The 24,613-nt window shown below is 42.3% G+C and overlaps 1 protein-coding gene across 3 annotated transcripts in view; it reads left to right on the forward strand.

The window, feature by feature from the left end:
* LOC117367780 (sterile alpha motif domain-containing protein 9-like) overlaps positions 1 to 23,667 on the forward strand; it is a 39,990-nt gene extending 16,323 nt beyond the window's left edge. For 2 of the 3 annotated variants that reach the window (XM_033960707.1, XM_033960708.1), the window contains exons 4-6: positions 78 to 4,718; positions 20,056 to 20,191; positions 23,505 to 23,667. In XM_033960707.1, the coding sequence (XP_033816598.1) occupies positions 78 to 4,718; positions 20,056 to 20,191; positions 23,505 to 23,559 (4,832 nt within the window). In that variant the 3' untranslated portion in view covers positions 23,560 to 23,667. Of the gene's footprint in view, positions 1 to 18; positions 4,719 to 20,055; positions 20,192 to 23,504 lie in introns of those variants that run through there. The other variant, XM_033960706.1, reaches the window with a different exon arrangement.
* Positions 23,668 to 24,613: the final 946 nt, after the last annotated feature.

Genomic DNA, 24,613 nt, shown 5'->3' on the forward strand with positions numbered 1-24,613 from the left:
TCTTTTTTTGGCATTTTTTTAGTTTGTTTGCATGTGTTCGACATTTATATTAAAACATACTTCTCTATTTTGTTTAGAATACCAAAAACTGCCTTTGGAAGAATGGAATGAAAGCAATGTGAGGTGCTGGTTAGAGTCTATACAAATTAAAAAACAATATGTAGAGAAATTATTTGAAGAGGAGGTAACTGGGCCTGCGCTTAAAGAGATCGATGAAAATTTTCTCAGAAAAATTGGTATGAAAGAAGGGCAAATCCAACTCCTTATAAAAAAAAGAAATGAAATTGCCCAACTGAACTTTCAGTCCTCAGAAAATTGCAAAACAGCTGCTTCTGCTGAAGATGTAGCAACTTCTGATCTTATGGGTGCAGGAGCAGAGACTGAAATCCAGGAAATCAAAGCTTTGACGCGTGGAAAACAAAGGCCTCAAGAAGATGGACCAAAGCAAGAAGTAAACTCTCAAATAAATGCAGCACCAAATAAGGAGATCATGAGCCAGGCAGAAAAAAGCAAGCATCAAGGAAATGAGAAATCAGTTTTGACTGTCGATAGTGTTAACAAGTGTCTAAGTAAACCACATCCTTACAGCAAAAGAAATAGAGATGAAGTTTCAACTGTGAGCAAATTTCGGCCATTTGCTATTGAAGATAATAATTTTAAGTATGTGAAAAACACTGTCCTTCCACCGGAGACGGGATTGAAAGACCTGATTATACCTTGCCATGAATACAAATCCTTTATTACTGCTTCAGCACTGGATAGAACAAGGCTGCAAGCAAAATTCGCCTACGAGGTTATTCGATTTGCTTCTGCTTGCATGAATGTTCGAACAAATGGCACCATACACTTTGGTGTGGTGGACAGTGTCGAAAACAAGGAGTGGGAACATGGACAAATTGTTGGAATTAAAGTAAAAGATAGATCTGTGTATGTGGATGCATTAGATTACATTGAAACATGTTTTGCTTCATCTGAATGTGAACTTGCACGGCACTGCATTCGTCCTCCCCAATTTATTGAGGTGATTGAGAAGGACACTGAAGACAAGAACTTTATTGTTGAAATTGACATTATTCCATTATACAGCAATGTCAATGGAAAGCATTTTGAAGTAACTCTTCCAAAATTTAATGAACGTTCCAATAAAGTTTATCGTGAAAAACAAGCTATTTATCGAAGAGTGGGAACCAAGTCTGAAAGTGTTACAAATGAAGAGTATAGAGCCTTTATTGATGAAATGGCAAGTAGAGATGCAAAAAGAAAAGAGGCAGAATCAAGAAATACAGCCATTACAAAAACTACAGAAGACTTGGGGAGAAAGTTATCTGTTCTTTTAACAAATGGCAGAAAATCTTTTGATGAGTCACTGTGGTATATACTTGTCACAAATGGATGCGGGAGAGAAGAATTGCAACACAGTAATTTTTTAATGCGGATGAATATATTTTGTGCTTTTGATTTTGATGCAAATTCTGAATGCTCGGGACTTTGCTCTAAATACAAAGAACATCATGCTACAAACCTTCATTCCTTGAAAAGTTATTCTAAGGACCAGACAATGAGCACAAGTGATTGGATAAAACAGTTGCATTTATTTGATCAAACTAGTTGGATATTCTGCAATGGACGTACTGGTTATCTAGGAAGTGATGATCCTTGTGATGAAGACACTTGGATCAGAACAAAAAAAAAGTCCTTAAAGAAAGCAGTTTCTATTATTTGTGATGAAATTCTTCCAAAAGATTCTTTTATTGTAATTTTTTTATTGTTGTCACCTGTAGAGAAACCAATTATGGATACTTTCAATGAATTCTATGAAGAAATGAATGGTATGGAAAATATCATTTGTATTGCTGAGTCTCAAGAAAATTACGAGAAGTGGGCAAATAGAGCTCAGTTATCATGTCCTAATCGTGAAAAGCTCGATCAGATAAGTATTGTTGGTATGAAACTCAGTCATGTAGATGGCACTGTTCAAGACATGTTACCTTTTACAGATTATGCCAGTCATATACCCGTTTCCACTAAAGGACAGTGTGTTTTCAGAACACTTGAGAAAGAAAGAATGTTTTCACTTGAAATTTTATGTGTAGATGAATGCAACGATATAAAATTGGATCTGATAAATAAAGAGCAAATAGAGGAAATAGAAAGTACATTTTATCGAGGTGGAAAAGTTAGCTGGAAAAATTTTTGGCTTGCTGAGAAGAAACGGTGTGGTGAAGTTATTGAGCGTGAGGCATGTGAAGAGGTTCGACAAATTTTAAATGAGATTTTGCATAGAAACACATGTAAACTTCCCGTAGCTAGAATAAAAATAGTTCATCAGCCTGGCAGTGGAGGAAGCACTGTTGCACGACAAGTTCTTTGGAAAACCAGAAAGGAATTAAGATGCGCAGTTGTGAAGTTATCATGTCCAGTCTCAACAGTATGTGATCATGCAATTAAATTTAGAGAATATGAAGAGAAAGACTTCAGTCAATGTCTCTCAGTCCTCCTCTTAGTAGAAGACTGTGATGAAGAATATCTGGATGATTTAAAACATGAATTAGCAACTGTCATTACAGCTAAAAACATTACTTGCTCTAAGCCATGTTTCATTCTCATGAGTTGTAACCGATCGAACACACCTGAAAAACTTTGTAAAGCTTCTCCATTAGACACAATTGCAGTCACTCACAAACTGAAAGATGCTGAGAAAGTGTTGTTTGAAAGTAAAGCTAAAGAGCTTGAACAGCAGTTCCCACCAGAATTTATAATTACATTTGTTCTAATGAGTAAAGAATTTAACGAACAGTATGTCCGTGACGTTGTACATAATGTGCTGCAAGGCATTGACCGCTCATCTCGTGTGACGAGTTTAATGAAATATGTTGCGTTACTAAATTTCTATGTACAAAATTCATACATTTCCTTGTCCCATTGTGAGGCTTTTCTGGGACTGGGAGCGTATACAGATAATGAAAAAAATATATTGCGACAGTCTAATTTTAAAAATTGTTTAACTGAACAAGCAAGATTCATGTTCATTGAATTAAGAGAAAATACCACATGGATTTCTTCGGTGTCTATAATACATCCACTTGTTGCAAAGGAAATTTTACATCAACTTTCAGAAAACCAACTTCATAGCAAAATTGCTATGGATCTTCTACAGGAAACAGTTCTTTTTCAGCATCGATTTGGAAGAGATGAGTTTATACGGTTCACTAGAGATCTGTTCTTGCGTCGTTTTAAAAAGAGTAAAGGAGACAATGTCGATAGCTTGTTTTCGCCACTTGTCGAGCACATTTGTGAAGTTGAAAAACACTGTGATAAAGCTGTTGAACTCTTGAGAAAAGCATATGAATGCTTTGGAAAAGATGCTTTTTTTGCACAACTGTTGGCCCGATTACTTTGCAAGTATGAAAAATTTGAAGATGCTACAATCTGGGCAGAAAAAGCCAAATCACATTTGCCACGTGATTCTTTCATTTTGGATACTGAAGGGCAAGTGTACAAAAAATGGTTTAATGTTCAAGTGGACAATAAAGGCAATGTTGACCTTAAACCTTCAGAAATAATTGAATTGATAGAAATGGCCCTAAAGGCCATGGAGTGCTTCAGAGCTGCCCAAAGTGCTGCAAAAGCAGAGCCTGACAACATTAACAATTCTGGCTTTTTTGGAGAAGTAGATGTTGGGTGTCGTTTGCTACAACTGCTGTCTTCACTTGAAATATTTCATAAAAATGAGGAGAATGTAAACAGTGAACTAGTGAGTTATTTGATCACAGACTATATTCCAGCTGACATTAAAAAACCTTGGAGTAAGCTTCATGGCCGTTTAAAAGGCTTACACAAGAATATTTACAATGCTCTAGATTGGATTTCAGAAGATCTGAGTTACTTTCAAACTGATAAAAGTGAAGATGAAGAACAAAAGAGTAAAGTGGAAGAAAAAGTATGCAATCCCAGAAAATGGCTGGTAAGAAAGACGGAAGTATTTGCAAAATTTTTTTCTTCAAAATTCCTTTCTGGAGAAACTAATGAAGGATCTAGAGATCAGAGCTCTATGACACAATTAATGAAATCAATGAATATTTATAAGCATGGCGGTGGGAATCCTACCACGATTCTTTCACTGCTGTCGGATTTAAAAGATGAAAGATCAGCACGAAAATTAGAAACAATAATAAACCTTTACCCAAAAGACAGAACAAATCTTGAGGTCAGTAGTCGTATCAACTACATACTATGCCACATTTCTCTGGGGTGTGTATCTCCATCATCTCCAAATCTTTTATCATTTCAAGAACTTCGAGAACTTAGCAAAAGTTTTTTTCAGAAGAGAAAATTGTTTCCAGCCAGTGCCTATTTTTTACTCATTTTACTCTACTGGCCTGATAATGCAGAAGACAAGAGATCTGATCCTGATAAAGATGATATTTTAAAAGTAGCACTAGATAGTCTGAAGCAAAAGCATGACGAAAAAATTAAAAATGTACCTGTTAGAAAAAAGAGAATTTATACGCAGTTCTTCTTGGGAAATGGTTATGGGCTTAGAAAGATAATACACAGAAGTAGGATTGATAAGCTAAGTGAAGGCTCCTTAAATGAATGGCGATTGAAGTGGCTAAATGGAGAGGTCTGGAAAACACACTGTATTCAACAAGCACTGAAACGAATTGATGGATGGACAGAGGATGGGAAGGTGTTTGTACGTGGCCATGGTCAAAAAAGTAAGATTGATGTGTTGCCTCTATATTATGCCTCAGTACCTCAGGGAAATGAGAATGTCTCATTCTACTTGGGATTTTCTTACAGGGGCCCTGTCGCTTATGATGTACAGAGCAAGTAAAAAAAAGGAGGGACAAGAGTACCCATACTAAGGTCAAGACACACAAGATAAAGTGGGATAAAAACAAAGTCTCCAGATGAACTAACAAAAGATTATTATAAAAATCAAAATTGATGTTAGCTATCACACTGTCCACAAGAATAGATGATGATAAGTGATGTTTTGATATTCACTTCGTAGCATGTTGTTTTGTTATCATGAAATCATATATTCCAAATGTATTTGATGTGATATTTTAGAAGATCGTTCTTTGGAGGACTTCTGAGGAAGGCAATAAGTGCCAAAACACAGACCTTGTTGGGTCCTATTCACATCACCATTTGAATAGTTTACAGCTTGCCTTTTATAAAATACATATTTCACTGGTCCATATCCTAAGTTCAGCCTTCACAATACTATGCCAGATGCTTCCAGAAGGGCTGTGGAAGAGCTTTTGTGTTTTCAATATAACTTTATTGTGATCAAAAGCTTCTGCTTTTTTATTATTTTACTTTTCTATATATGCTATCATATTCTAAGGCCCATCTAGTTTATAAGCCTAAGCTTAGTGGTAAATAAAATTGTAACTATCACTGTAGTCAAGGATGCTCTTGAAACCCATTAAGAAATTATAGGCATTTCTTTTGTGAACTCAGCTAAGAATACTACCTCATGGGGGCTGCGACCATTACTTCTGTCACAGTCATAGCCAAAGAGATGAGTGAAAGCCCTATCCAGGAATTAAACCCAGGATTCCCGCAGGTTAGTTCTGCTACTAGTGAGCTGTTCTCTTGTGGTAGCTTAGGAGTAGATCATGTGGTAAAGTAGAGAACTGTGAAATTCTACGGCACTTAAATTTGTAACTACTCCCTCCAGTGTATTTTTTTAAAATATAAAAACATATAAACTATATTCAAAATAAACAAATTTTATAATGTTTTTGTTGCATGGATTATTTCTATTATCAGTTTACGCACATAAAATACTACCTACCATTTAATTTCATTTGATGTTAACAGACTCAGTACATCGGCCACAAAATGCGACATTTCCAACTGGATATCGAGCTGCTTTTTTTTCTGCTATAGGCAGGTTTGCATCCCCATTCCCACACAAAGTCAGGCTGCACTAGCTGTGTGCCAAATCAGCCTTCCTAGGACATCTGCAACCATCCTGCTTCCTATCAGGGCTTGAGCCAGAGCATGTAGAGAGACTTCCAAGCAGGTCAAGATGGTCAGATAAGCAGAAGGATGGCAGGTAGAGTGGGAGCAAGAACCAGGACAAAAAGCAAAGCGATTACTAGCAAGATAAACAGCAGGAAGCAAGAACAAAAGGGCCAGTTGGACAGTAGGTAAGTAAGCAGGTATTAAGCGGCTAGTAACAGTGAAAAGGCAGAGCTGGATACAAGTTAGACTATGGTGGGCTGACTTCTCCATTATATATGGTGGACATACCCCTGGCTGGTCCAGTGGTCTGAGAGTGGGGATCACTTTGTACTACCTCCACTCAATTCCAATGCTTCCTGAATTGTGGGCCAAGACACCAAACGGGGCATGCCTGCTATTTTTGGAGTTGTGACCTTGGCAGGCCCTATGCAGGTGCATCTTTATGATGTGCCTTGGCAAGGTTGTGGGCATTTCTGCATCTGCAAATATGGGGTCATGGCTGGAGAAGTTTGAGATGGATCAAGACTGTAGCAGCTATGGCTCACTGCAGGTCAGCAGTCTCTGGAAGAAAGGGCCCTGGGTTCAAACCCCTACACTCATGTGTCTTGGGTTCACACCTTCACTAAACATTACTGCTTCCACTAACTTCAAAGCTGGATGGTGCCTTATGAAAGACTTTTCTACAGAATCTGTTTGTATGAGCAATTCTACTTCATTTAACCTAGGACCGTCCTTTGTTTTGTATTTGTTATGGTTTTTAATACCCAAGTTACCAAGAACTTTTGACACAACTAAGGGTAAAGCCTCAGCTTGCTGGTCACCATTTGTGTGGTTGCATCTATACCACTTGTTAATAGAAAAAATGAGGTTTTTTATTTGTAATTAAAGTTCTTTGCAGGCATCAGGATTATTAAGCCACACAATCTTTTTCTCCCTCTCCATTTCATTTGAACTCAGCCCAGCTGTGTCATTGCATGAGACACAAAGAGGGATCTACAATAGCATGGGAACCCAAATTTCCTATTTGTTTGTTTGTTTGTTTTTACTACTTTGTTACAATCACTCACACAAGGAATCATTTCATCTTCTCTATCAACATATACCATACTTGTGGACAAACTCATAAAAACATCAAAGCAGTTTTCAAAACAAATATCGTACCTTTTGTAATTCCATTCTGTATTTTTTGAGGCATGGTGACTAGAATTTCAAGGTGCAGTTGCACCATAGAGTGATTATAAAGGCATTATAATATTGTTTTATTCTCTGTTCCTTTCCTAATGATTCCTACCATTCAAATTGCTTTCTTAGCCACCAAGAAAGAGGTGGAGGATTTCAACATATCACCATTGATGACACCCATACAGTTCCTTCTCATGGGTAGTGACTCCTAATATGGAATCCATCATGTAGCTATAGTTTGGGTTGCTCTTCCTTGTTCTTCACTTTGCATTTTCTCACTTTACATTTGTCATTTGGATGTCATCTCCTAGGCTTATAAGGTGATTATGCAATTTCTTACAAGCCCGATGATTTTACAAGTTTGAATACTACTATTTATTATTTCTATAGTGCTGAAAAGCGTATGCAGAGCTGTACATTTTAACATACAATAGACAGTCTCTGCTGAGAAGAGCTTACAATCTAATTTAGACAGGACATTTCAGGGTTGGGGAGGTTATAGTGGGTATAGGTATCTGACAGCAGTGAGGGGGAGTTAAGAGTTGAAAGCAGTTTCAAAAAAGTAGGCCTTTAGCTTGGATTTGAACACTGCCAGGGATGGAGCACGATGTATTGATTCAGGCAGCCTGTTCTAGGCATATGGCGCCGCAAGAAAAAAGGGACTGAATCTGGAGATGGCAGTGGAAGAGAAGGGTACAGATAAGAGGGGCTTGCCTGACGAATGGAGATCACGGGGAGGAACATAGGGGGAGATAAATGAAGAGAGATATCAGGGGGCTTCAGAGTGAATGCACTTGTTAAGATCATTCCGCCTCAACAGCCCCTCAGCGTACAGCGGACTCGAGGTCTTCTCAAAAGGAAAAGCAGCCTCAGCAGTCAGGGAAGGCTCCCCACAGGTCAGGCTTCGGCTTCACGGTCCTCCCCCACCGCTACTCTTCGACAGCAAAAGGAGCCAGGCACAAATTAAATTATTTCTGAGCTAGAGCCCTCTTCTACTTCAACAATCCCCACTAAGACAAAGTCTAAGCGTAAGTCTAATAATTTTATGTCATCAGCAAATTTGATTACTTTGTGTTTCCAGGTCATTTAGAAATATATAAAAAGCAACAGTCTCAAGCACTGATGCCTGGGGAACCCACTTGTTACCCTTCTCCATTGATAATATTGACTAGTTAACCCTATTCTATGTGACCATTTTTTAATCCACACTAGGGCATTTCCTACTATCCCAATTACTTTTTTTGTTTGTTTCCTCAAGAGTCATCCACGAGGTAATTTGTCAAATGTTTTTTGAAAAGCCAAATACATAATATCAACCGGCTTATCTGTACCCACATTTATCTACCCTTTTGAAATAATAAGTTTCTTCCATTTTACTGTGAATGTACACGTGTAACCCGTTCTGGGCTCCTTTAGGAGGATGGGTTAAATAAATGATTAAATAAATAAATGAGGCAAGATTTGCATCAGATAAATCCATTTTGGCTTTAATCCTGTACAAAATTGTATGTGTAGAGAAATACACTTGTTCGTGTCCTGTTTTGAAAGCTCATGATCGGAGGCACGCCCTGAGGCAGTTTGATGTGAAACGCTAGCCATCGTTGGTGTTCCGACCGAGCTTCACTAAGATAAGTCAGAGTTAATTTCACTCGTATCACTGATCACTTTTTTGACCCACAGTTTTATCACATTGCACAGAGTCCTGAGAGACCCGCAGGTTTTTTGTGCCTATGAGGTTTCCCGCCTGAACACCTTAAGCCACTGCTGTGGCGGTGGGAGGGCTTTTCCGAGGCTTTTTCCTCTCGTTTGGGTCTGTTCCTAACTCGTGCTTAGCGATGGACTTTTGTTGCACTGCCATTGTGAATGTGTTTTTGCAAATTACGATTGGCTCTTCACTTTGTCTGAGTTATTTATACAAAAGTACATTTCTGGCATTATGGCATTAGCATTTCTGGATTGCTAATATGCCCCAGAAGGAATTCAATGTGATTTACAATTTAGAAGAGCCTGGTCATATCCAGGGATTTCATTAGGTTTCATGACACAGATAACTTGGTTTAAGTTTATTAAAATTTGATTCTAACACTTATAATAAAATTTAAAAGCGAATTACGTATAATAAAATAGGAGTAACAGAAACTCATAATTATACTGACAAGGACAAATTCTGAAGACCAACACATGGAAACAAGAGGAAAAGGAGTTGAACTACAATGGTTTCAGAAAGAGGCAACATTAAGAGGGTAATAATATGATAGGTGGGGAAAGAAAAAAAAAAATCAGTAGGTAATTTTGTTAAAATAAAATAAAGAATACTTATTCCAATGGTAAGATTATCTGAATATGATGGTTTTAATTTCTGAAAGCATCTCTAATTTAGCCGGGAAGTGAGTTCCATAACTGGTGCGATGACAGAAAAGATCTCATTATGTCTGGTTCCAATGATCTTTAAAGAGGGTATAGAGAGAAGGTTTTGATCGGTCGAACATAGGGATCTGGGACGTGTATGCGGTATTAACATATATGGATATGATTATGGCATATAGTTTGGAGAGAAGATTGGCTATATCTAGGATTATAGTCTTGAGGACCTTTCCGGACTAGCAGAAAACCAATTTCTTTTTAGATCCGCAATTCATCGAGTCACCAGGACTGGAGCACGAGTCGATGGCACCTAACAACAACAAGTCTTGATATTAATAATAATAATAATAATAATAATAACAACAGCTTATATACCGCAATACCGTGAAGTTCTATGTGGTTTATAAAGATTAAGCAAAGGTACAAATTGATTGACTTTAAGACGGGAGGAAGAAAGAGGGTTAATAGGACAGGAAATCCATTTTTGAGGAGAGAGTGATCAATAGAACAAGTTAATCGCTATAGAGGGGAGAGAGAAGAGAGGATCAGTTGTCTAGATACTTTAGGAACAGGTGTGTTTTCAGACGTTTCCTAAATTCCTCATAAGTAGTGGGCGAAAGCAATTGTTCTAGGTCTTTACCCCATGATGCTGCTTGGTGCGAGAAGATGTTCATGGTGTTTTTTCAGTTTACAACCTCTCACTGGGGGGGAAACAAAGTTGGAATGTGAGCTTCTCTTGTGTCTGTTGGCTGAGAAGACGAAAAGGTCAGTTATATATTTAGGGGCAAGTCCGTGTAGTGCTTTGAAGTAGAAGCAGGCAAATTTAAACTTTACGCGCGCCTCCATTGGCAGCCAATGCAGCTGCCGGTAGTAGGGTGTCACGTGGCCAAACTTCCTCAGCCCAAAGATCAGTTTGACCGTTGCATTTTGCATCAATTATAAATGCTGCATGTTCTTTTGGGAAATTGCTAAATAGGCGATGTTGCAGTAGTCAAGTAGACTCAGTACGAGGGATTGGACTAGGGTTCTGAATGCCGCTGTATCGAAATAAGCTTTAATGGATCTGAGTTTCCAGAGAGTGAAAAATCCCTTTCTGATCAAGGAGTCCTCCTGGTCTCTCAAGGTTAGGCACTGATCCAAAGTTACACCTAGTATCTTTATGGTAGGTTGGATAGGGTAATTAAGATTATTGATACATAGTGGTGATTTGGTGTCAAGCGGATGTGGCGAAGCAACGAAGAAAGTTGTCTTTTCTGAATTAAGTTTGAGCCTATAGGTTGTCATCCAGTGCTCCATCACGTTTATGGCTTCTGAAGCTTTAGGAATAGTTTCAGAGATAGAATTAACGAATGGGATGATGATCGTAAAATCATCTGCATAACTAAATAGTTTTATCCCTAACTGGGTTAGCTGCGTGCCTAGTGAGGACATGTAGACGTTGAAGAGCAATGGAGATAGCGGAGACCCTTGTGGCACACCGGATGGATTGCTCCAGGTATCTGAAAGTTCATAATTAAAACGTACTTGATAAGTGCGGGACATAAGGAAGCCACAGAACCAATTCAACACCTCGTCCCTGATACCAATGGCATCTAGGCATTGCAGCAATTTCCCATGGTCTACTAGATCAAAGGCAGAACTCATATTGAATTGCATAACCAGGGCATTAAGGCCCTTACTAAACAGTAGGCGCAGATCGTCTAAAATAGCCGCAATTACTGTCTCAGTACTGAATAACGGTCTAAAACCGGATTGAGTTTCATGTAGGAGAGAGAACTGATCCAGATAATCCATCAGTTGGGTGTGTACCAATCCCTCCATAATTTTTACAATAAACGGAATGGATGCTACTGGTCTGTAGTTGGATATTATAGCTGAAGATTCTTTTCGATTTTTTAGAATTGGGGTTGTTATTATTATGCGACCATTATTAGAGAGGAACTTCCCAGTTTTTAGGTTATGAGCCAAATATTGCATCAACGATAGTTTAAATGCTAAAGGTGCCGCTTTCATGATTTCTGGGGGGCATGAGTCCAGAACGCAATATGATTTAGAGTATTTGTTATATAGTCTGTTGTAATTGTTCCACTCTAAATCTTGAAAGGAGCTCCAGATCATGTCTGCCGGTGTATCATTTCCTTGGGTGATAGGTATCGGATGATCACTAGGGTCGTTTGTTGAACAATGAATTCTAAGGTTTTTAATTTTCGAATCAAAGTGTAGTGCTAAGTCATTTGCAGAGGGTAACTTAGAGTTATGTATGGGTGTGGTGTAGTGAGCGGTGTCAAATAAATTTGTGATCAGGTTGAATAGCTCTTTTGTATTGATTCCTTGTGAACCATTACAAGATGAATTGATTTTAATTGAGTAGAATGCTTTACGTTTGTCTTTTATCATTTGTTTGTATATTTTTATGTTAGCTCTCCATTTGTTATGGTCTGTTAGTTCTCCTGTTTTTTCCCAAGTTCTTTCTAGTCTTCTAGCTAGTTGTTTCAGTTTTAGAAGTTCGGTGTCAAACCATTTGTTATATTTATTTGCATTGCTTTTGCTATTGCGTATAGGGGCGATTTTATCTAAAATGGATGTGCTGGTTGTCATCCAGTGATCCCAGAAATCGACTCCTTCTTCTATCTCTGATTGCAATTCATATTGTGACCAGAAATCTATTGGATTAATATAGCCTCTGGTGTGATGTTCTCTTTTTATTATTGGGCGTGTTTTAGATTTAGAATAAGACCACATGAGCTTGAAATAATAAGTAAAATGATCAGACCAGATATCATGACACCAGGTGCCTTTACATATAGAGATGGCAGGGTTTGGGATGTCCTTTGTGGACATGGCTACCATATCTAACTGATGGCCTTTTTCATGTGTTTGTGTGGGTAGAGGGAGGTTGTAATTGAGTAGGGATAGAAAGTTTTTAAATTCTTTCGCGTTTGTATTGTCCTCTTCATCTAGGTGTAAGTTTATGTCTCCTGCGATGATATTGTAAGAAGAACCGAGTGATTACAGATTCTGGTCTGGGTGTCTCTTTCCCGGTTTGTAGGGAGCTTGGTTGTCTATCGAGATAGAGGCGGTGACCAAGCTTCCTACAAACTGAGCAAGAGACACCCAGAGCAAAAATAAGATCAAGAACTCCATACAGAGTCCTTACAAAGGTGGGGCAGCACGTTTCCTGTGATTCTACGCTCAAAGCTGCACATAATTCTGGTATTTTCCAAGGTATTAAGGGAAAACTATCTGCCTTAATTAAGAAGTGAACTTGTAGAAAGATACAAACTAATGCCAAACTTGTACAAAGGGCTTCGGATTTTTAGATTTAACCAATTAAGTACCTTCGATGCAAAAGTAATATATATACTGTATATATTTTTTTTTATAATGGATAAACTAGAAAAGCACCCCTTTCCTTGCTTGTCTTATAGCCTCTACTTAATTTTTATGCCTTTTCTATACTGACTTCTAAGAGATATAAATGTACATATTTGATCTCACCAGAAAAAAAGATACCAGGCAATAGTACCTGGATTCATTTTTTTGGTTCCTTCAAAAAAACACCTAATTATAAATAGTACATTTATTCTACAACTAATCACTTAGGAATCAAATCCCTAATTATACAGTACAGAAAGGTCCTATGTACAAATGAGTGCATTAAAAACGTCAGAGTTAGTTAAGAATATTATTGTTTGGCTTCACAGAGTTGCATTTGCTGAACAAATGTGAAACAAAAATTGATGTTAGGCTTGCACAACTGCCTCCATTCCCTAAAACTACATTCATATTTTGGGAGAAGAGATAAAGGTGTTTGCTTAGATTCGGCTTTGACTATGGGGAAGCAAATTTGGGTGTATTATTCAGAAAGGCTATGTTCAACTTCATAAGTTGTATAGGTTAAATCCATTTCTGAATATGATTTTCGAACTGTGGCCCAATCTTTGCTTTTGACAAGATTGGACTACTGTAATTCCTTGTTCTTGGGTATGCCAAAATCAAAATTGAAGGTTTTGCAGGTGTATATGAATTAGGACAGCCCATATAACCCCAATATTGAAAAATCTACACTGGCTACCGATAGAGCAAAGAATCCAATTTAAAGTGTTGTCCCCGGTACATCAAATAGTATTTCATACTGTACAACTTTGGTTTCAATCTCTTTGGGAGATTTAAAAACCTCCGAGGGCATTGCGCTCTGAGGGGAAAATGAAATTGGTAGCACTGACAGTTGATAAAGCACAGTTACTTACCGTAACAGGTGTTATCCAGGGACAGCAGGCAGATATTCTTAACACATGGGTGACGTCACCGACGGAGCCCTCGGTACGGACCTTTTTAACTAGAAGTTTCTAGTTGGCCGCACCGCGCGTGCGCGAGTGCCTTCCCGCCCGACGGAGGAGTGCGTGGTCCCCAGTTAGGATAAGCCAGCTAAGAAGCCAACCCGGGGAGGTGGGTGGGACGTAAGAATATCTGCCTGCTGTCCCTGGATAACACCTGTTACGGTAAGTAACTGTGCTTTATCCCAGGACAAGCAGGCAGCATATTCTTAACACATGGGTGACCTCCAAGCTAACAAAGAGGGAGGTGGGATGGTTGGCCATTAGGAAAATAAATTGTGTAACACAGATTGGCCGAAGTGTCCATCCCGTCTGGAGAACGCATCCAGACAGTAGTGAGTAGTGAACGTGTGAACTGAGGACCAAGTGGCCGCCTTGCAGATTTCCTCGATGGGCGTGGAGCGGAGGAAAGCCACAGAAGCAGCCATAGCTCGGACTCTGTGGGCCGTGACAGTTCCTTCCAGTGAGAGACCGGCCCGAGCGTAGCAGAAAGCAATACAGGCAGCAAGCCAATTTGAAAGTGTCCGTTTGGAGACAGGACGACCCAAACGGTTGGGGTCGAAAGACAAAAAGAGCTGAGGGGCTGTTCGGTGAGCTCTGGTACGATCAAGATAGTAAGCAAGGGCACGCTTACAATCCAGCGTGTGCAACGCCTGTTCCCCAGGATGCGAGTGAGGCTTAGGGAAGAAGACGGGCAGCACAATGGACTGGTTGAGGTGAAAAGCTGAGACCACCTTGGGAAGGAATTTAGGGTGGGTACGCAGAACAACCTTGTCATGGTGAAAAACAGTGAAAGGTGGGTCGGCAACCAGTGCATGCAGTTCGCTAACCCTCCTGGCAGAGGTGATGGCAATTAGGAAAAGCACCTTCCAGGTAAGAAGCCTGAGAGAAGTTGTGGCAAGAGGCTCAAACGGAGGTTTCATGAGAGCTGAGAGAACCACATTCAGGTCCCAGACGACAGGAGGAGGCTTGAGAGGCGGTTTGATGTTGAAGAGTCCTCTCATGAATCTGGAAACCAGAGGATGAGCCGTGAGGGGTTTTCCGAGAATAGGCTCATGAAACGCAGTGATGGCACTGAGGTGGACTCTGATGGAGGTAGTTTTGAGGCCAGCGTTGGACAGTGAAAGCAAATATTCCAAGACAGTTTCCACCGCTAAGGAGGTGGGTTCTTGATGATGCCGGAGACACCAGGAGGAAAATCTGGTCCACTTCTGATGGTAACATTGGAGAGTGGCCGGTTTCCTGGAAGCGTCCAAAATGAGGCGGACCGGTTGAGATAGATTCTCCGGAGAGGTCAGCCCGAGAGAAACCAAGCTGTCAGGTGGAGCGAAGACAGATTGGGATGTAGCAGAGACTGATGCTGTTGCGTAAGTAGAGTAGGAAACACAGGAAGTAGAATAGGTTCCCTGGAGCTGAGCTGGAGCAGGAGTGAGAACCAGTGTTGGCGAGGCCACCGAGGCGCGATAAGAATCATGGTGGCGTGGTCTTTGCGGAGTTTGGACAAGGTCCGCAACATCAGAGGAAGTGGAGGGAAGGCATACAGGAACCGATCCCTCCAATCGAGCAGGAATGCATCCGGGGCCAGACGGTGAGGAGAGAAGAGTCTGGAGCAGAATTGGGGCAGCTGATGATTGTGAGGTGCTGCAAAGAGGTCCACCTGCGGAGTGCCCCATCGAGCAAAGACGGAGAGCAGAGTCGGAGGGTCCAACGTCCACTCGTGGGGTTGAAGGATGCGACTGAGATTGTCGGCCAGAGAGTTCTGGTCGCCCTGGATATAGACCGCCCTGAGAAAAAGATTGCGGTCCGTGGCCCAGGTCCAGATGCGCAGAGCCTCCAAACAAAGGGGGCGAGATCCGGTGCCGCCTTGCTTGTTTATGTAGTACATGGCGACTTGATTGTCCGTGCAAAGGAGGAGGACTTGAGGGCAGAGGAGATGTTGGAAAGCCTTGAGGGCATAGAACATGGCTCTGAGTTCCAGGAAATTGATGTGATGACGACGCTCCTGTGGGGTCCAAAGTCCCTGGGTGCGCAGATCTCCTAGGTGAGCTCCCCACGCGTAGGGGGACGCATCTGTGGTGATGATCATAGAGTGGGGGGGCAGATGAAAAAGCAGACCCCTGGAAAGATTTGAGGAGTTCAACCACCATTGGAGAGATTGCTAAAGAGATGATGTCACAGAGATGGGATGAGAAAGAAGGTCCGTAGTCTGTGACCATTGGTTGGCGAGAGTCCACTGAGGCGTACGAAGGTGGAGGCGTGCCAGAGGAAGGACATGCACCGTCGAGGCCATGTGACCCAGTAGGACCATCATCTGTCGGGCAGGGATGGAGGGGTGCATGAGTACCTGACGGCAGAGATGGAGCAGGGTCCGCTGGCGATCGGAGGGGAGAAAGGCCCTCATTAGCGTGGTGTCCAGAACTGCTCCAATGAATTGAAGTCGCTGGGTGGGAAGCAAGTGCGACTTGGGGTAGTTGATCTCGAACCCCAGGAGGTGGAGGAGAGAGATGGTGTGATGAGTGGCTTGTAGCACGAGTTGAGATGAAGGTGCTTTCACCAACCAATCGTCCAAGTAGGGGAAGACCTGGAGGTTGTGAGACCTGAGGAAGGCCGCTACCACTATAAGGCACTTGGTGAAGACCCTGGGTGAGGAAGCTAGGCCGAACGGTAGCACCTTGTACTGATAGTGGTGGTGCAGTACCTGGAACCGTAGGTAGCGGCGAGAATTCTGGTTGATGGAGATGTGAGTGTAGGCCTCTTTGAGGTCCAGGGAACATAGCCAGTCGTGTTGAGAAAGAAGAGGGTAAAGCGTGGCAAGGGAGAGCATTCTGAACTTCTCCTTGACTAGACACTTGTTGAGGTCCCTTAGATCGAGAATGGGACGGAGGTCTCCCGTCTTTTTGGGGACCAGGAAGTAGCGGGAGTAGAATCCCTGACCCCTTTGATCTGGAGGTACTTCTTCGATGGCATTGAGAAGGAGGAGGGATTGAACCTCCCTCAGGAGGAGGGGGGTTTGAGATGAGTTTGAAGCAGACTCTACGGGAAGGTTGTCCGGAGGTAGAGTCTGGAAGTTGAGAGAGTAGCCGTGGCGGATGATGTTGAGGACCCACTGGTCCGACGTGATGACTTCCCAACGGCTGGAGAAAATGGTGAGACGACCTCCGATGGGTTGTGGAAGAGGTAGCAAGGGTGGATGACTGGCTATGCCCTGGAGAGAAGAGTCAAAAGGGCTGAGTTTGTTTAGCAGGCTGAGAAGGCTTAGAGGGTTGAGTGGCCTGAGATCGAGCCTGAGCATGATGTTGCTGTTGACGGGGCCGCCGAGATTGCTGGGGAGGCGGGTTGAGTGGCCTGGCTGAGAATCTCCGTTGATAAGATGTTTGTGGCCGATAAGGTCGGGTAGGCGGTGCCTTCTTTTTCGGCTTGATCAGGGTGTCCCACCTGGTCTCATGGGCAGAGAGTTTCTGGGTGGTGGAATCCAGTGACTCTCCAAAAAGCTCATCCCCGAGACAGGGGGCGTTGGCCAGACGATCCTGGTGGTTGATGTCCAGGTCGGAGACTCTGAGCCAGGCCAAGCGACGCATGGCTACGGCCATGGCAGAGGCCCGAGAGGTGAGCTCGAAGGAGTCGTATATCGAGCGGACCATATACTTGCGCATTTGGAGAAGGCCAGAGATGTGCTGTTGGAATAGCGGGACCTTGCGCTCAGGAAGGTACTTTTGGAGGGCAGACAGTTGTTGGACCAAATGTTTGAGATAGAAGGAAAAATGGAAGGAATAGTTGTTTGCCCTGTTTGCAAGCATGGCATTCTGGTAAAGCCTCTTGCCAAACTTGTCCATGGTTTTACCTTCTCTGCCAGGAGGGGTAGAGGCATAGACACTGGAGCCCTGAGTCTTTTTTAAGGTGGATTCAACCAGAAGGGACTCATGGGGCAATTGAGATTTGTCGAATCCAGGAATGGGAATGACACGGTAAAGGTTGTCCAGTTTACGGGGGGCTCCTGGTACCGTGAGGGGATTTTCCAAGTTTTTGTAGAACGTTTCCCGTAGAATGTCATGCACGGGAAGCTTGAGGAACTCCTTAGGAGGTTGCTCAAAGTCTAGAGCCTCTAGAAAGGCTTGAGACTTTTTTGAGTCCGATTCCAGAGGAAGGGATAGGGCAGCAGACATTTCTTTCAAAAATTTAGAAAATGAGGACTGCTCTGGTTTAGAGGTGGCATCGGGTGCCGATGGTTCCTCATCAGATGAGGAGGGATCCTCCTCGGTACCGAGAGGAGTTTCCTCCCATAAGTCAGGGTCCCTGACTTCTGGTCGAGACACCGGGGTGGAGGGCGCGGTATGTCGAGTTTTGGACAAGGACTTTCCAGAGCGCACCGAAACGGTACCAGGGGAGGACGACCGGCGTCTATCTCGGTCCCGAGAAGAATGCCGTACCGCCTGGTGCCGAGGAGGATCCAATGTGGCCTGAGAATGAACCACCGGATCGCCTTGAAGTTGTTGGGCCGAAAGGATCGGCATGGATGTGTTCACCGGTACCGAAGGGGTGGACACCGGGGGCTCGGTACGGGGCTCGGGCCGGTCTGGTACCGGAAGGAGCGGTGCCAGGATAGTGGGCAACAGTTGTTCAAGTTGTTTCTTCAACTGTTCTTGGAGTTGAGCCTTTAAGATGGCCGAGATACGGTCATCTAGGGGTGGCATCGGAACCGCTTTCTTTTTCTTCGGTTCCTTAGATGCCGCTCCACGCCCCGGCGATGAGGAGGCCGATGACGAGGCACTCACCGAGATCGGGGCGGAGCGTTTGCGGGACCGGTGCGATGCCGGTAGGGACGGTGTCGCCACCGTAGCCGGAGGGCGCTCGAGGGAAGAGGAAGGCTTCTTAGCCGGCTTACCTGGCGCCAGTGACGCCGATGCGGGGTCAGTCGGTGTCGAGGACGACGGTGCCGATTTTTGAGGTACCGCTGTTGAAGGTGAGGAGTCCATCGCCGACTCGGTGCCGAAGAGGAGAGTTTGCTGAATTCTTCGGTTTTTAAGGGTTCTTTTTTGAAGAGTAGCACAGCGGGTGCAGGAGTCCGCCCGATGCTCCGGACCCAGACACTGCAAACACCAATTGTGTGGGTCAGTGATGGAGATCGGGCGTGCACACCGCTGGCACTTCTTAAAACCGACCTGCGGGGGCATGAAGGGGAAGATAGCCTCCGCAAAATCGAAGCCCGAGGCCTGTATACTGGCAACAGGCCCCGCCGGGGCAAAAACGAAAGAAAAAGGGAAAAAGCAAAGTTTTTTTTTTTTTTTTTTTTGCAAATCAAAGAAAAATAAACCCGAAGGTAAAGGAAGAAAAAATAAGGAAAAAAGCGCGAGCGGGAAGGCAAAAAAGTGGTTTCAACGGCCGTTGAAAAAACACACGCGTCTTCTTCGCTCCGCGGAAACGAAGAAACTGGGGACCACGCACTCCTCCGTCGGGCGGGAAGGCACTCGCGCACGCGCGGTGCGGCCAACTAGAAACTTCTAGTTAAAAAGGTCCGTACCGAGGGCTCCGTCGGTGACGTCACCCATGTGTTAAGAATATGCTGCCTGCTTGTCCTGGGATAATGTAAGATATGTGGCAACTCAACTTCAAATGTTTTCCATTGCTGGAATATAATGGAACAAGCTTACTGGGTAATTAAGATTATGTGCAATTTAAGAAATTGTTGAAAACCAAGCTGTTTGTAGATGCGCACTTATGATCTGTCTTTCCTAACATTGTTTGGGCATTTCTGTACCATTTTAATATGTTATTGAAGAATTTGTAGGTTTTGTTTTCATGTATTGATATTATTTTGATGAATGATTTGTATTGCTTTTGTTTTTGATCTATATATGTTTATTTGGAAACCACTGTGATTCCAGGCAGTATATTAAGTTTTTTTAAATAAATAAATAACATATGAAATGCCCTCTTGGGTTACTAGCTGCTTTTACTAATGAAAAAGGGAAGTGGCTGCCCTGGACCCCTACATAAAGGCTGCCCTGTTGTTCATTGATAAATTTGGGCTGTATCCGATATTTCTCTCTCTCTTCTCCTCTCCCTGCTCTTCCTCTCCCCCACCCTGTAGTCCTCCATACGTCTGTTACTGGCAGCAATTAAGGCAGCATTAGGGCCTTCACTCAGTCTGTACCATCCTGCCTTCTCTGATGTAACTTCTGTTTCTGTGTAGGAGGCATGCTACAGAGGAAAAGCCCCAGCACTGGCTGGAGGCAGCCTGTCTTAATCACTGCCACTGAGAAGAGATTCCTGGGCAGGAAGGGATCATATAGACCAGTGTATCGCAAACTGTGTGTGACAGATTCCAGGTGAGCCATTAGATGCCGGCAAGGAGAGGTGCCGTTGCTGTCTCATTGCTTACAAGACGTGCCTCTCGCAGCGAGAGGCACGTCCTGTAGGCAGATGGCGCCAACTCTCCTCTTCGGCGTCTCTCCTCTTCCCGCATATTCCCTCCTCCATGATCCCCCCACCTGCAAAGTGGCAGGTTCAGGGTCACATCCGGAGGGCCTCTGCTCTTGCATGGACATCAATGTGATGACATCACACTTGCATGTGATGTCATCGCATTGATGTCTGCACACTTCTGGATGCCTTCCAGCTGCAGCATTGGGTTTAGTGTGTCGCAATGCCAAAAAATTTGCGGGATAGTGATGCTGGCCAGGGAGGAGGGAGGGACAGTGAGACACAGAGGGGCAATGCTGGAAAAGAGGTGAAAGAGGTGTATTTGACAGGATCTCTTTGGTTGTTACCTGATTTATAGAAATTTAAGGTCTTAAAGACAACTTTATTTGTAGATGCTTCTTTTTTTAAATGATTGAAGAACTTTGATGAATCTGAACTATATGTCTCTTTTTTTGTTTGATAATTATGTTTGTATTTGTGTGAACTGCTTAGGTGTAAGTGGGCAAAAAGAAATTTAAATAAATAGGGACACAGAGGTAATATTGGGCACAGGAGGAGAGCTAGGGACATGAAAAGGCAGATGCTGAACATGGGGGAGGACAGGAGAAAAACAAAGAAAAATGAAATGCTCAAACAACAAAGGTAGAAAAAAGGGGGAGAGGGAAACAATTTATTTTGAATTTATTAATTGGAATAAGTCAGTTCTTGGCAATTTGGCAAAACTTCAGATCCCCTCACAGAACAAACATGGCAATAACCAGGCAGTTAATAATAGGACAAATCAGTACGGGCCAGAAAGTTAAATAAATACTTTTAAGGCCCCAGGCAGGAAACTTATAGGTGACCAGCACCAGGTTAATAAACCTAAATAAGTCCTGCCCTGCAACGAAAAGGGTGAACAGAATGCTAGGAATGATAAAGAAGGGGATCACGAACAGATCGGAGGTTATAATGCTGCTATACCGGGCCTTAGTGCGCCCTCACCTGGAGTACTGCGTCCAGCACTGGTCGCCATACATGAAGGACACAATACTACTTGAAATGGTCCAGAGAAGAGCAACTAAAATGGTTAAGGGGCTGGAGAAATTGCCGTACAGTGAGAGATTAGAGAAACTGGGCCTCTTCTCCCTTGAAAAGAGGAGACTGAGAGGGGACATGATCGAAACATTCAAGATAATGAAGGGAATAGACTTAATAGATAAAGACAGGTTGTTCACCCTCTCCAAGGTAGGGAGAACGAGAGGGTACTCTCTAAAGTTAAAAGGGGATAGATTCAAAATGAACATAAGGAAGTTCTTCACCCAGAGAATGGTAGAAAACTGGAACACTCTTCCGGGGAAAACACCCTCCAGGGATTCAAGACAAAGTTAGACAAGTGCCTGCTGAACCAGAATGTACTTAGGTAGGGCTGGTCTGTTAGGGCGCTGGTCTTTGATCTAAGGGCTGCCGCGTGAATGGACTGCTGGGCACGATGGACCACTGGTCTGACCCAGCAGCGGCAATTCTTATGTACATCTAGTCCAATGCAAAAATTGCAATCAAAATTGCTAGTGAAACAAACGTTTAATGTGAGTACTGGAAGGGGAAAGAAGGAAAAATGATGTCATTTTTCCTTTTTTCCCCTTCCAGTACTCACATTAAACGTTTGGTCCGTATTGATTTGTCCTATTATTTATTAACTGCATGGTTATTGCCATGTTTGTTCTGTGAGGGGATCTGAAGTTTTGCCAAATTTTTTCTTTGTAGTTCACCAGTTTTGGCACTTTTTGGTTAGTTTTTGACAATGACATCTCTGATAACTTCCATTTCAGTTTCTATTTCTCGGTTTGCTGTATTTGCAGAGTCTGATTTCTTAAGGTTCTGATCCTTCCCCCCCTCCCTCCCTTATTTCTATTACTGATCTGTGGTCTTTTGTTTTAAATTTGTTAAGGATTTGTGTTTTGTGCCTGTGACTAAGATACAATATTCTGTTAGCATGTAGTTGTCCTATTTGTTCTGTTTTCTTACTAAGTGGTGAATTGATATCTTAGGGCTGGTGTAATATTTAACGCTGCCTTTTTGGTTATTACTTTTTGTCCTGGTAGTGCTGTTTTGTTTTTTTAACTTTATTGAAATTTTAACATAATTCACAAGTGTATTCTTGTACAAGAAAAAACATTGAAATACAGTTCAGCAATTTTACAGCTAAACTAAAAAAAATAGAAAATAGGTTAATCTTTCTTAGACCACTACTAACTCAAGAGAAGTATAAAGTGAAAAGAAACTCCAAAGTTGGGGGGGTGGGGGGTAGGGAGGGTGAGTTATTACTAATCTTTATGCCTGAAAATAATAGATGGGTAGGGGAGAGGGAGGGGTATTTTCATGTGCATCAGAATTTGGTAGTATAGTAAGTGATGTTAAAGTGTAAATTGTTTCTTTTTATTGTACTGCACTTATTGAAAGTTTAAAAATGAATAAAGAATTAAAAAAAAAAAAAAAAAGCAAAACTCCAAAGAATAGGCTTAATAGCAATAACCCCTTAATCTAACTGCTGTTCATTAAACCTTCCCAGCTGCTAGACTTTTCAAGTCCAAAAAGGCCCATAACTGATCTGGTGTATAGAAGACATATTTTAATCCCAGGTATTTTATCAAGCATTTGCATGGGTATGCTAAAAGAAATGTTGCCTCGAGAGTTAATGTCACAGCTCTCATTGCGAGAAATAATTTTCTCCGCTTGTGTGGTTCTTGTGACGTTGGGGAACATCTAAACTTTTTTTCCATGGAACAAAATTTGAGGGTTACAAAAATACAATCTCATAATAGCATTTACATCATCTCTGTAGATTCAGACAATGTAGTTTCTAATAATTCTGTAACATTTAAAGAGTCATCTACTTTTTGAGGTAATACCTCCTCTGCTTCTGGTGTAGGACCATCTTTTTTCTTAATAGGTATATGTAAATACGATTTAATCCTGGTAGTGCTGTTAAGGTTTTGATGTTTTTGCATGTTTGTCCAGTGTTTTGTTGGCCTTTCTGAGATGACATCAAAACATTAAGTTTAGTGACTCAGGTGGGATTTTAGAACATTTCAAAGGATCTGATGTCTCTTGAGGTGGTTATCTCTATAGAAGACTTGTGAAACTTTTTCTTCTGCCTTTGTATTAGATGGTGGTGGATGTCCCAGTTCTTGCAGCAGTTGTTCTAATTTTTACTATTGCTTCTCCTTTTTCTTGCAGAATTCATAGGTTAACATGTCATGATAGAGAAAAAACATTTTTAGGTTCACATTGAAGGTGTTACTTCTCAATAGAAGTAGCCAGCAGAACTTTCTCAGTGTGCCTAATAGCCTAAATGCACAAGAAAAACATAACTCATTGGACTTTAATCTCACTCTTTGGAATGGGCCACCCTTGGCATTTCTGTACTCTGCTCCGGCATCTTCCCTAGTCCAGCACCTTCCTTTCCTACCCTCTAGCTCCAGCAGTATAAAAGATGTGGAGTAGTGCTGCCCAATTTCAGGGAAAACAATTTTTTGATTCGATTTAGCCTACTGAATCAATTTTTCGATTTGATTTTCCTACCCAATTCAGTGTGTGTTTGTTTTTTTCTTCTTCAAACATCCTGGTGGGTTTATTTTATAGCCTCTTCACCCATCCCACCCCCTTTGCCCTCTCCTACCCACACTGGCGCTGTGGTGTAAACAAACAAAAAAGACTTTTCCTCTCTGTTAAATCCTAGCTCACATTCACAGTGTAACACCAGCTCTGGCAGGATACACATTTCAAATCTGACTAACTGGAATAATAAAACAGAAAATGAAATTATTTTTTCTACCTTTCGTTGTCTGGTCATTATTCAAATCATGTTGGTCCCAGGCTCTGGTTTTCTTCTGATAACTCGCTTGCCAGGGTCTCCTTCTTTCTCCATTCTAACCATCCATCTACCATCTCTGTCCTTCCCTTCCCTCCCCTCCCCCAGATGTCTGGCATCTTTTCTTTTTTTCCCCATTTCCATCCCTGCAGCTGCAGCGATGGACCCCAGATCCACCTTCTCTCCTTTTCTTAACTATCCTTTCATCCAGCATCTCTCCCTCGAATCGAAATTTTTTTTCCTGAATCGAGCAGCACTGAAATGCCTGACTGGATAAAACCCCAAAATTAAAGAAAATATAAACACAAGCAGAACAGGCTCCTCCTACTAGAGAATGACACGGTGGATTCCCCACAGGTAGCCGCGGGTAACCCGCCAAAATGGTAGAGAGGGAAAAAGTGCTCACTGCGGGCACGGGGACAAGGCCATCCACTGCCCCGTGGAGCAATGAATGGCCTTATCCCCACAGTTAGGA

This window comes from Geotrypetes seraphini, chromosome 10, assembly GCF_902459505.1.
Source record: "Geotrypetes seraphini chromosome 10, aGeoSer1.1, whole genome shotgun sequence".
Classification (NCBI taxonomy): domain Eukaryota; kingdom Metazoa; phylum Chordata; class Amphibia; order Gymnophiona; family Dermophiidae; genus Geotrypetes; species Geotrypetes seraphini.